Source organism: Vigna unguiculata, chromosome 8 (genome assembly GCF_037176805.1).
Source record: "Vigna unguiculata cultivar grain cowpea cultivar isolate G323 ecotype 2 chromosome 8, ASM3717680v1, whole genome shotgun sequence".
In the NCBI taxonomy this organism is placed as follows: Eukaryota; Viridiplantae; Streptophyta; class Magnoliopsida; order Fabales; family Fabaceae; genus Vigna; species Vigna unguiculata.
In genome coordinates this window covers 41,973,835-41,984,892 of record NC_140799.1, presented here as the reverse complement: position 1 = coordinate 41,984,892, position 11,058 = coordinate 41,973,835, and the positions used below count along the sequence as shown (strand labels likewise).

At 29.0% G+C, this 11,058-nt stretch overlaps 2 protein-coding genes across 2 annotated transcripts; both read left to right on the top strand.

Moving 5' to 3' along the window:
- Positions 1–4,995: 4,995 nt before the first annotated feature.
- On the top strand, positions 4,996–7,953 carry LOC114194401 (zinc transporter 3-like). Its single transcript, XM_028084591.2, has 3 exons — positions 4,996–5,732; positions 6,200–6,349; positions 7,481–7,953. The coding sequence occupies exons 1-3, from the start codon at positions 5,115–5,117 to the stop codon at positions 7,784–7,786; spliced, it is 1,074 nt and encodes a 357-aa protein (XP_027940392.2). The 5' UTR covers positions 4,996–5,114; the 3' UTR covers positions 7,787–7,953.
- A 420-nt stretch (positions 7,954–8,373) lies between these two features.
- LOC114194404 (AP-1 complex subunit sigma-1) lies at positions 8,374–10,506 on the top strand. The gene is made up of 7 exons (XM_028084594.2): positions 8,374–8,511; positions 9,004–9,090; positions 9,443–9,534; positions 9,636–9,744; positions 9,842–9,877; positions 10,036–10,122; positions 10,223–10,506. Exons 1-7 carry the CDS (start codon positions 8,509–8,511, stop codon positions 10,292–10,294), a joined length of 486 nt encoding a protein of 161 aa, XP_027940395.1. The 5' UTR covers positions 8,374–8,508; the 3' UTR covers positions 10,295–10,506.
- The last annotated feature ends 552 nt before the right edge of the window (positions 10,507–11,058 follow it).

Below are 11,058 nucleotides of genomic sequence, written 5' to 3'. Positions count from 1 at the left end.
TTAAGACCGCAATAATGATAGTTTTTAATAAGTTAATAATATAAAATAACTCTGTATTCACATTCGTGCATAAAATAACTAAACTTTAGACTTTTCGAAAATTTAAATAATTTCAATTGATTTTATAATAAATATTTAAAATTTTTATATTTTCCAACCTTTAATTTTTTACTGATGGAATTATGTGACTTGTTTTATTCATTCTCAAGAAATACAAGTTTATCTTGTTAATATCAAATCACATCGTTCTTAATGTAAATTGATGAATAATTTTTAGGATAAAATACAAAAAATTAGAATTTTGTATTTGTTTTAAATTTTAATTCATTTTGCTTTTCAAATTTAAAAATAAATAAAAATACTATTTTTAATCTAATTAAATTATATTTTTTTAGTGTCAAAACACATCTTAAATTAACATTTCAAATCATTTAAATAATTCAAACAACAACCTAAAACATGTTTGACACTTAACAAAAAATTCAAATAATTAAATTAAAAATCTTATATTCATTAATATTTAAATTTAAAAACTAAAATATATCAAAATTTTATATAATAACAAAACTTTAATATGTCAAACTGTACACACTACAAATATATTTATTCCAAATTTTTATTATCTTATTTGAAAACATATAATGAGGTTATCATATGGTTTCAAATTACTTCCACGTCATTGACTATACTGATTAAAACTTTGTCGTTTTATGTAAGTAGGATCTTGAAACATAAATACATGTTTAAGTGAAAACATTAATGTATATAAAATTTTGGAGTATCAAGTGTATAATATATATTAAAATTTAATATCTACTATTTCACTATATATATATATATATATATATATATATATATATATATATATATATATATATATATATATATATATATATCAAAGCCCTTCTAAAACAGTAAAATTCCATTCTGAATGACAACTATAAAACTTTATTATTTCATATATTTGTTAATAATAGGAAGAAAAAATAATTTTTTATTTTATATTAATTATAGTATATTTTATACTAACTATACAATCTCATCTTTTCAACATATGAAGACAAATAAACTATAAATGAAATAAAAATTCGATATAAAATTTTAAATATTTAATAAATAAAAAAATAAAAAATATTCAAATTTAGGATCAACTTAAAACTTCATTAAACCTTATTAATTTTTCATCGTGGAATTGAAGTAAAAATGTTAAATACTAGTTTACCTCAATATAGATAATTACAAATTAAATCATGAATATTAGAATTTAAAAATATTTTTTCACATTGTATTTTTAAGGATTAAATATGTTTTTGTCTGTTAACTTGTAGTGAACAAATGAAACTAGTTTATCTTTGAAACTTTGGTCTAATTTAGTGTCAAACTTTAGAAATGTATGAATTTAATTATTTTAACTAAATTTTATTAAATTTATCTAACATTTCAAAACACGTTTCGTAAAAAAGGTTCGTCAATAAATTACAATTATTATTATCAATGAATATCTTTGTCAATAATTTACCATCATAATTACCAATGGTCCAAGTGGTTGCAAATGTTCGTCGATAAACAATTCTCATTATCAACATCTCATTCTATATCGATATATAAATCTATCAACACTTTGGATGACACACACACAGAGGCTGGAGGTAGAGATGGCAAATAAACCCGTCCCCGTGGGTATTGCCCGAACCCGTCCCCGTTTTGACGGGGAATCCCCGCATTGACTGGGTATGGGTATGGGTATGGGGAATCTCCGACTTTTTCAGTTGGGTATGGGGATGGGTATGGGGATATACATATACCCGCCATAATACCCGTCCCCGCCATATCTTCATTCTCGTTTAAATTATCAAAATATTCACAATTAATCAAGTAACCCATATATATATATATATATATATATATATTATATATATATATATATATTCTATTTTTTATTTCTTTTAATTATTTCATTTGTCATTAAACTCATTCTCATCTCCAATATATTTTTTATCTTATCATAACCTTTATGTAATTATGTTAAAATAATGTATGTTAATAAAAAAAATTATGCCTTACATTTGAATATTTATATTATTTTTTAATATTTTTATTTATTATAAATTTTCCTTTCACATGAGAATGTTTATACTCTCAATTTAAGGTAATATAAAAAAAATTCTTTACTTATTATTATTATTATTATTAATTTTTGTTTAATTTGAAGAACTCTTTTGTTTCATTAAAGTAATTTTCGTTATTTTTCAACCATTAAGTATATATGTTGATATTTGAAAAGTTTTCTTAGTTCTCTGAGATATTTTTCGTCTTATCATACTTTAGATATACATTTGATTTCCTTTGTGTGATTTTTTTCGATAGTCTCTCAAATTATTTCTAAAACACACATTTGTTAGTTTTTTAATATTTTTATTTATTGTTTTTATTTTCATCATGTAGAATAATATATCATAATGTAATTGTTTCACTTTAAATTCTGTTTGAAGTGGTTAAAATTATATATATATATATATATATATATATATATATATATAATGATATTTAGGAATAGTATATGATAATTCACTACAAGAAAAAATGAAATGGTGACTGATTTAGTCAGTAACTCATATCAGTCACTATTTTTCGTCATTGGTGGTAGTAGTTGATTTATTGTCTAAATTAGTGACTGATTCAATGATCGAATCGGTACTTGATTTAGTGACCAATTTAATTACTAATTTATTTGTAATTTAATGATAAATTTTTTGGTCACTAATGATATTTCTATTTATTTTTAACCACTTCAAACATAATTTAATAATTAGTTCTCTAAGGTTTTTTTCATTTTATCATACCTTAATTATACATTTGATTTCCTTTGTGCGATTTCTTTCGATAGTCTCTCAAATTATTTCTAAAACACATATTTGTTAGTTTTTTAATATTTTTATTTATTGTTTATTTTCATCATGTAGAATAAAATATTTCGATATATTCTATCTAATTATTTGTTATTTTATAACTCACTATTAATCATACTGTAATTTTTTTTACTTTAATTGTATAAATAACTTTTATTTACTACAATATAAAAATTTAATGTAATTTCTATGAATATTTTTTTGTCACTATGCAACATATATTGAAGTTCAAAAGATACAAAATCTATGTCAAAATTTTATTATTTGTTTTTTGTGTTATTTTGATCAAGTGATGTATTATAACTTTTTATTAGTGTATAAAAAAGAGATTCATTATAATTTAAAAAATTGAAGTAAACAAATATTTAAAATATATTTTAATTTGAATATTTGTTCTTTGTGTCATTTTGATCAAGTGATATATTATAACTTTTATTAGTGTATAAAAAAGAGATTCATTAGAATTTAAAAAATTGAAGTAAACAAACATTTAAAATATATTTTAATTTGAATATTTGTTTTCCTTTTATACTTTTTTGAAATATTTTTTAATTTTATCAACTAAGTTCATTAATGTTGTAGTTTGCAAATTTAATAAATGTTTTGGTTCACATGAAATTTTATTTGGTATTCTAATATAAAATATAAACAATTATAATTTATTTTAATGTATTTGGCATCGAAGAAAATCCTCATAATATTGAATATTTCATAATATTATGTTTTCTTTACCGTAATTTTTTTTCTTTTATAAAAATTAATATTGAAGTAGTTAGAACATGGGTACGGGTATGGGTACGAGATTATACCCGTTACCCGGTGGGGATGGGGATGGGAAAAAAGTTTGATACCCGTTGGGTTTGGGTATGGGGATGGGGATGAATTTTTTATGCGGGGATGGGTATGGGATAGTGAAACCCGTCCCCGCCCCGCCCCGTTGCCATCCCTAGCTGGAGGTGACAATAGTGACTGAGGGTGATGCAGAGGTGGCACCGATGATCGTCGGTGACACGCACATGGAGGACGTCAATAACTATGATTGTGGTGGTGTAAAGATACGAGGAGGATGAGATCCTAAATGATGAAAATTATTTGGAGTAAGATGGTGACACAATGATCGATCACGAAAACAAAAAAGATGATGAAATAAAGGAAAAATAAGAGGAAAATGATACCTAATCACTTATATTATTGATGAATATTTACCAACAATTTTTGTGACTATAAATAGTTATCGATGAACGTTTGTATCTTTCGATCGGTAAAGTTTATCGATAAATTCATACATGTGGTAGTGTGTTGATAAACATGATTTATCGACAAATTTTTGTTATTACTAATAGGTATTGACTATAGATAATATGTAATTTTCATGTAATGATAATTATTTATAAATTGAATCTTAATTTTAAAAAAATGTTGATAATTAGAAACAAGCATGTATACTATTGTAAATTACTTGCGATATAAAAATTATATATTTAAAAATATTTATTTATTATAAATTTTAGTCCCGACAAAGATTTTTTGCTTATGAATGTCCAAGATACGTATTTATTTTTGTATCACTAAATTAAATTTATATGATCATTTTTCAATATGTAAACTATTTTATAATTAAATTTCATAATAAAATAAAATATTTTCAACGTGCAACTTATATTTTAAATTTGTAAAAAATAATTCATTGTAATTATTGATATTTTCCCTTAAATATTATTAAAATTTAATCTAAAAGTATGATTGAAATAAACAAAAAAATATTAAGAAAAAACAACTTTTTTTTTTCTGTATGTTTATAATATTTGGTTCTTTAGGGGCGTTTGAGTGGTGATGGATAACTGATACAGAGTGATGTTATAGCAACAATATTTCACAGATTTAACAGTGTTGTCTTAAAGTAAAATAAAACATGAATCCATATTTTTATTTTCTTGAGTGTAACTTCAATTTCGTTTTCTAAAACATGCTTTATGTCATCGCGTGTGGACATGGGAATTGACTTTGAGAGAGACTATTTAAAAGTCTCCTACAAATAAAAATAAAAATAAAAAGTGCCCTAAGTTTAAGTATATAAAACATTATTGGAGTAATTCTTCATTCACTCATTCATAGCCATCCAGCATTTTTGTAGAGATAGGGTTTCCTTTTTCCTTCCAACAAATTTCTGTTAAACCCTTCTCTCTCTTTATTCCCTCCACAAAAATGAGCAAAACTCACCCGCATTGTACACGTGACATCACGTGGATCTTCCTCTTTCTGCTTCTCACTCTTCTTCTTCTTCCGTGTCTGGTTGATGGCGACGGCGATGGCGATCAGTGTAAATGCAAAAGCGACGAAGACGAAGGTGGAGAAAAGGTTGACAAGGATTTGGCCAAGAAGTACAAAATCGGAGCTCTTGTTTCGATTCTGGTCGCAAGTGCAATCGGCGTCACGCTTCCAATGCTCAGCAAAATTTTCCCCGCCTTGCATCCGGAGAAGGACTTCTTCTTCATGGTGAAGGCCTTCGCGGCTGGGGTCATATTATCAACCGGTTTCATTCATGTCTTGCCAGATGCTTTTGAGAAGCTGTCACCTCCGAGTCTCTGTCAACATCCCTGGCACGATTTTCCGTTCGCAGGATTTGTTGCAATGGTGGCCGCCATTGGAACGCTTATGGTTGATTCTCTCGCGACTGCATATTTTAAAAAATCCACGCTAAGCGCCATGGATCGAGTTGCCGACGAAGAACATAATCGCCATGCAACAACTCATCATGAGCATTCTCATGCTTCCATGTCTTCTCCTTCCACGAACCTCCTTCGCCATCGTATTATTTCTCAGGTCATTATTCAGTTTTCGTGCTATTTCTCAGTATAACAATAATGCAATATATTTTGTCGTCACATCATTATCAAAATAACAAGTGGGTTCTCCTACTATCTGCCACCCGATTTTTACTTCAATCCCTTATCTCTCCTTAATTATTATTCTTGGCATGTCCAATCACCTTTCAAAAGGTTAATTTCCTTTTTTTTTTTCTTTTTATCAAATCAAATACAATATATAATATTGCCTTTTATTTTTTATTTTTTATAAAAAGACGTAGGCTAATTAAGTTGTCATGTGGAAAGAAATATAAAATAACATTGACACTAAAAAAAAAAAAAATTATCGTTGTTTTACATCACGTTACCGAGAATCTTTTCCTGAGTGATATGAGCGAGCACCTTTGGCTGTTATATACGTTGTACCATTTTTTTGTGTGTGTATTATAATTATGGTTTTGATGTTTAAATATCGCATTGCAGGTGCTGGAGTTGGGGATTGTGGTGCATTCTGTGATAATAGGGATCTCTCTGGGTGCATCTGAAAGTCCTAAAACGATAAGGCCTCTTATTGCAGCTTTAACTTTCCACCAATTTTTTGAGGGCATGGGGCTCGGTGGTTCCATCTCACAGGTATATTGCAATTTCGTTTATTCTTTTCCTCACTCATTTGGAATCCCTTTCAGATTCATCCTTCTTAATGTTTTTCGGGACTGAATTCTTTCCATGTCTTAATCATGCAGATTCGAAATTAATATAAAGCACCAAAGCACATAAGCTCAATATGTATATCGAGTTTAACATTTTCTTCTTTTAAAAAATGTCCTAATAATAGGTTTTTGAACTTAAAAGATTCTTGTAAATTAAAAGTTAAAAAATTATTGTGGGTATATATTATTTCGAATATTTCAAAACTTCCGACGAAAAGTCAATGTTGATGGACGAGTAATACCGCGTGTCTCCGTCTGAACCATGCATGTTTTTCTCAACTTTTTTTCGTTGTCAGCTGCGTAAAAATGGGTTATATTATTTTTTTTTTAATTTTACACGTGAAAACTATTTAACGTTCATTTATTTTATATCGATGAATTTAAGTCTCAAACTTGAAAATTAAAAATTACATTAATTATCGGCACAAAACTATAATAGGTGTTATAATTTTAGCAAAAGAAAAATACAGAAACTAAAAGTACACGTTTGCTGTTTTAGGAACAAAACCTGACTTAGTTTGTGTTTGTACGTATAGCCATTTCATCTTTCATTCACTACATGCATTCTTAAACAGTAGTAATATATGACAGTAAAACTCAGTAGATTAACACCGAAAATGGATTTAACTGCTTAGAAACACATCCATTATATCAGTAATTTTTCAAAAACAATACTGAAACAAGTGTGTACTAGGAAGCAAGCAATTAATGTCTTTCATTTTCAATGCTTTATCTGCATAGACACGTGATGATGGTATTGGATGCAAATCGCTTGGCTTGAATAAAAACGTACCAGACACCAAAAATAGTTGACTTGTGGTGTGCATTAGCCAGCGTATAGATATGGTGACACCACTGCGTAAAGATTCTACTGAATCCGAACATTCAAAGTAACATGACTAGGTTGTCATTGGAGTCATCCAGAGAACTGTGTCGGCAGAATTTTGTTTCATATTAGATATTACCGTAAATTTTTACATCTCAATTATACTGATACAAATTTAAGTGATATTTTTCTCTTGTTTCAATCACTCATAATGATGTTTGTTTTCAGGCAAAATTCAAGAGAAGAGCAGTTATAGTTATGGCATTATTCTTTTCGCTGACGACACCTGTGGGGATTGCAATTGGTATGATAATCAGTGGTAGCTACGATGAAGAGAGTTCGAGGGCTCTGATTGTGGAAGGTATTCTTAATGCAGCATCAGCAGGTATCTTAATATACATGTCACTGGTGGACCTTCTTGCGCCCGATTTAATGAATCCAAAGATCCAAGCAAGTAGCAGGCTTCAGATTGGAGTTAACGCGTCTTTGCTTATTGGGGCTGGCTGCATGTCACTTCTAGCAAAATGGGCCTAAAGCCCACTCTTCTATATACCTTTCTTCCCACTTCTATATCACATCCATTAATCTCTTCTTGTAATAGTAAGGATTGTGTTCATATTTTACAACACACTAATTCTCATGTCAATATTTTCTTGCCATATACAGTAATTTGTTTTAAGTGTTTCTTAACTTTTCGGATTTATTTTGTCTTTTGATAAATTCCTGAATTTAAGTTGATTATTTTTAAGTATATAAATAAATAAATATTCAAAATAGTTATTATCCTGTCTCATCTTCGTCAATCATATTACACTGACAAAATTTTAAAAAACTTAAATTATACAATTATATAACAAATTAGACTGAATACAATATATTCATATTTTTTAAAATAGGAATTTGTTTTAAAAATAATTAATTGATTAGTGTGAGACCAAAAATAATCTTAAATTAACCTCAAATTTAATAATTTTTTGATAAATAATCATATAAAATTAAATATAAAGGTTAACCACAATAAAATGAAACTCATTCATTTAATGGGCCGAGCCCATGATGTAGCGCGTAGTAATGGTAGGGGGTGGAAACAGAAAAACAGAACTCGAAAAGAAAGAGGAAAAATAAACGGAAAGTATAAAATTTTGATTTATTTAGGAAATGACATTAAGGCAAAAATCGAAGGTTTGGGAGAAGGAGAAGGAGAAGGAGAAGGGAGCGTGATCCTAGCAGCGGAAGGCGCGAGCGAATCGAGGGAAATGGTAAAGTTTCTTCCAAATTCTACGTACGCTATATCTCCGATCCAGTTTTCTCATTCCTATTCAGACATTTTTTTTCTTGTTCCTACTTTCTAGATTCAATTCTTAGATTTTGCATCATAGCACAATTATAACTATCCATGTCAATAAGCCAACCCAATCACCCCACAAATCACTTTTCTTGCCGCAAAATCCATAAAATCTGGACTTGATGATGATGATTCATGGTTTCAATTCAAGACCAACGCTCTTTCGTGTTTTGGCACTCAATCTTGAAGGTTGTTCTTTTTGTCCTCTTTTGTCGATGTTTTAGATTGTTGGGATAATTGGACCTTTTTCCCCATTGCGATTAGGATACTCTTAATAACTCGTCTTTTCATCCATGTTTTTATGATCTACACCTTGCAGGCGCCATTTTTGTTCTTTTACTATCACATTCTTTCTCTATGTATTTCCAATTTCAACGTACTTTATCCCTCCTCTTCTTAAGTGTAGATACACTTTGTGCTACTCATTAGTCGTCAAGGGAAGGTCAGGCTCACAAAATGGTATTCTCCTTACTCGCAGAAGGAAAGAAATAAGGTAAGCTCACACCCTAATTACTGTGTTTGGATAAAAACTAGTGAAGTACTTTTGCCAATTCAACTGTGCAAATTGAAGAATGAAGAAATTGAACTTTTGAGAGTAAAAGAAAAGTTTTCTTAACTGAAATGCAAACATGTACTTAGTTATTTAGTTCTTGAAATTTTCCCAAGCTCCCCTCGTTCCCTTTGGTATTTGTTATTTTCATGACTGACTTCTACTTATTATTCTTTAACTTGTAAGCTTTGTATTGCAAGTACACTGATGGACCTGTGCATCATTGCTTACTGTGTCTGTGTCCCACTTGAATCATCCTCGATACACCATTTTTACATCTAATTTATTTTTTAAGGCTATCCGTGAGATCAGTGGCGTGGTTCTTACACGTGCTCCCAAGCTCTGTAATTTTGTAGAATGGCGGGGACATAAAATTGTTTATAAAAGGTAATTTAACAAGTGTATATGGCCGTTTGTCATATACCACTACTTACTCATTTGCAATACACTCTTCTGTCTTGCTATTTTCTAACAAATATCTGCTGCAGGTATGCTAGTCTTTATTTCTGCATGTGTATTGATGAAGAGGACAACGAATTAGAAGTCCTTGAAATAATTCATCATTTTGTAGAGATTCTTGATCGGTATTTTGGCAGTGTGAGTTCTGTTCAAAGCTGACTTTTGGAACCTATGAAAATAGTTTCATTCTTTCTAGGAAGGATATAAGGATTAATGGTCGCTTCACCATTTGCAGGTCTGTGAACTGGACTTGATATTCAATTTCCACAAGGTTTGTTTGTCCGCGTATCATGATTTATACCCAAAGTCATTATGAATTATTTTTCCAATAATGGGCATTAATAATTGATCATATCAACTGGCTTATTTTCTTGGGGTCAACTAATTTCTCTTCTGACATATGTTGTTGATTTTGTTTTATCATGGAAGGCCTATTATATACTTGATGAACTTCTAATTGCCGGTGAGCTTCAGGAGTCAAGCAAGAAAACTATTGCACGGTTAATAGCTGCACAGGTATGCAATGTTCTTTCTGGTTCAGAAATACTTGGTTCCGCAGTTTCTTCCTCGAGAGTTCTGTCTGATGCAATTTTATATATATGAAATTGGGTTTCAGGATTCATTGGTGGAGACTGCCAAGGAGGAAGCCAGTTCAATAAGTAATATAATTGCCCAAGCCACTAAGTGAGGAAATCCCATTTTCCATTTGGCATTTTGGGGCATGGAGCCCCGTTTTTATTTCTGTTATGTTGAATGTTTGTTTTCCTCTCCTTGATTCTGTGTTTTTTTTGTGCAATAGAAAGGGACATAAACCAAGTGTGTTAATAGGAAGATACGATCTTCTTTATCTGAATTCTAAGGTTGGCAATTTCATACATGAAGTTCATTTTTTTCAGGCAAGATTGCTTGCGTGAATGGCTCTTCTTATTATACCCTTATAAGAATTACATTGAATTTTGAAAGACATTTAACATTATAAAAGCGTAATTTCTTCTCATACCTCCGCAATTTCAATCTCTATCTTGATATGTTTGTATTTTGGAATTTACAATCTTGAATATAATTTTTAATATTTCGCATTGAATATTTTAAAGTATAAAATAAAAGAATACATTTTAAAGGGTATAATTTAAAATATAAATATATTTTAAATAATCTATATTACATAATTTGAAATACTAAAATTTGAAGAAATAAAAATTAAAACTATGGAGGTGCGGAGAGAAATTGCGCTGCACCATAATCTTTTAAAGTTTTCGTTATACATTTTTTTTAATGTTTATACATTTTTTTCTTGTGTTGTAAAAAATAAATTTTATTTTTTTCCAATTTATTTACCAGATTCATATTTAATCATTTTTATTTTCTAATACTTATGCTTTTAATTTATTAGATAACTTAAAAAAAGTTAGTTTCTCATTTCTTTAAATTCTTAATTTTGTTTAAAGAACT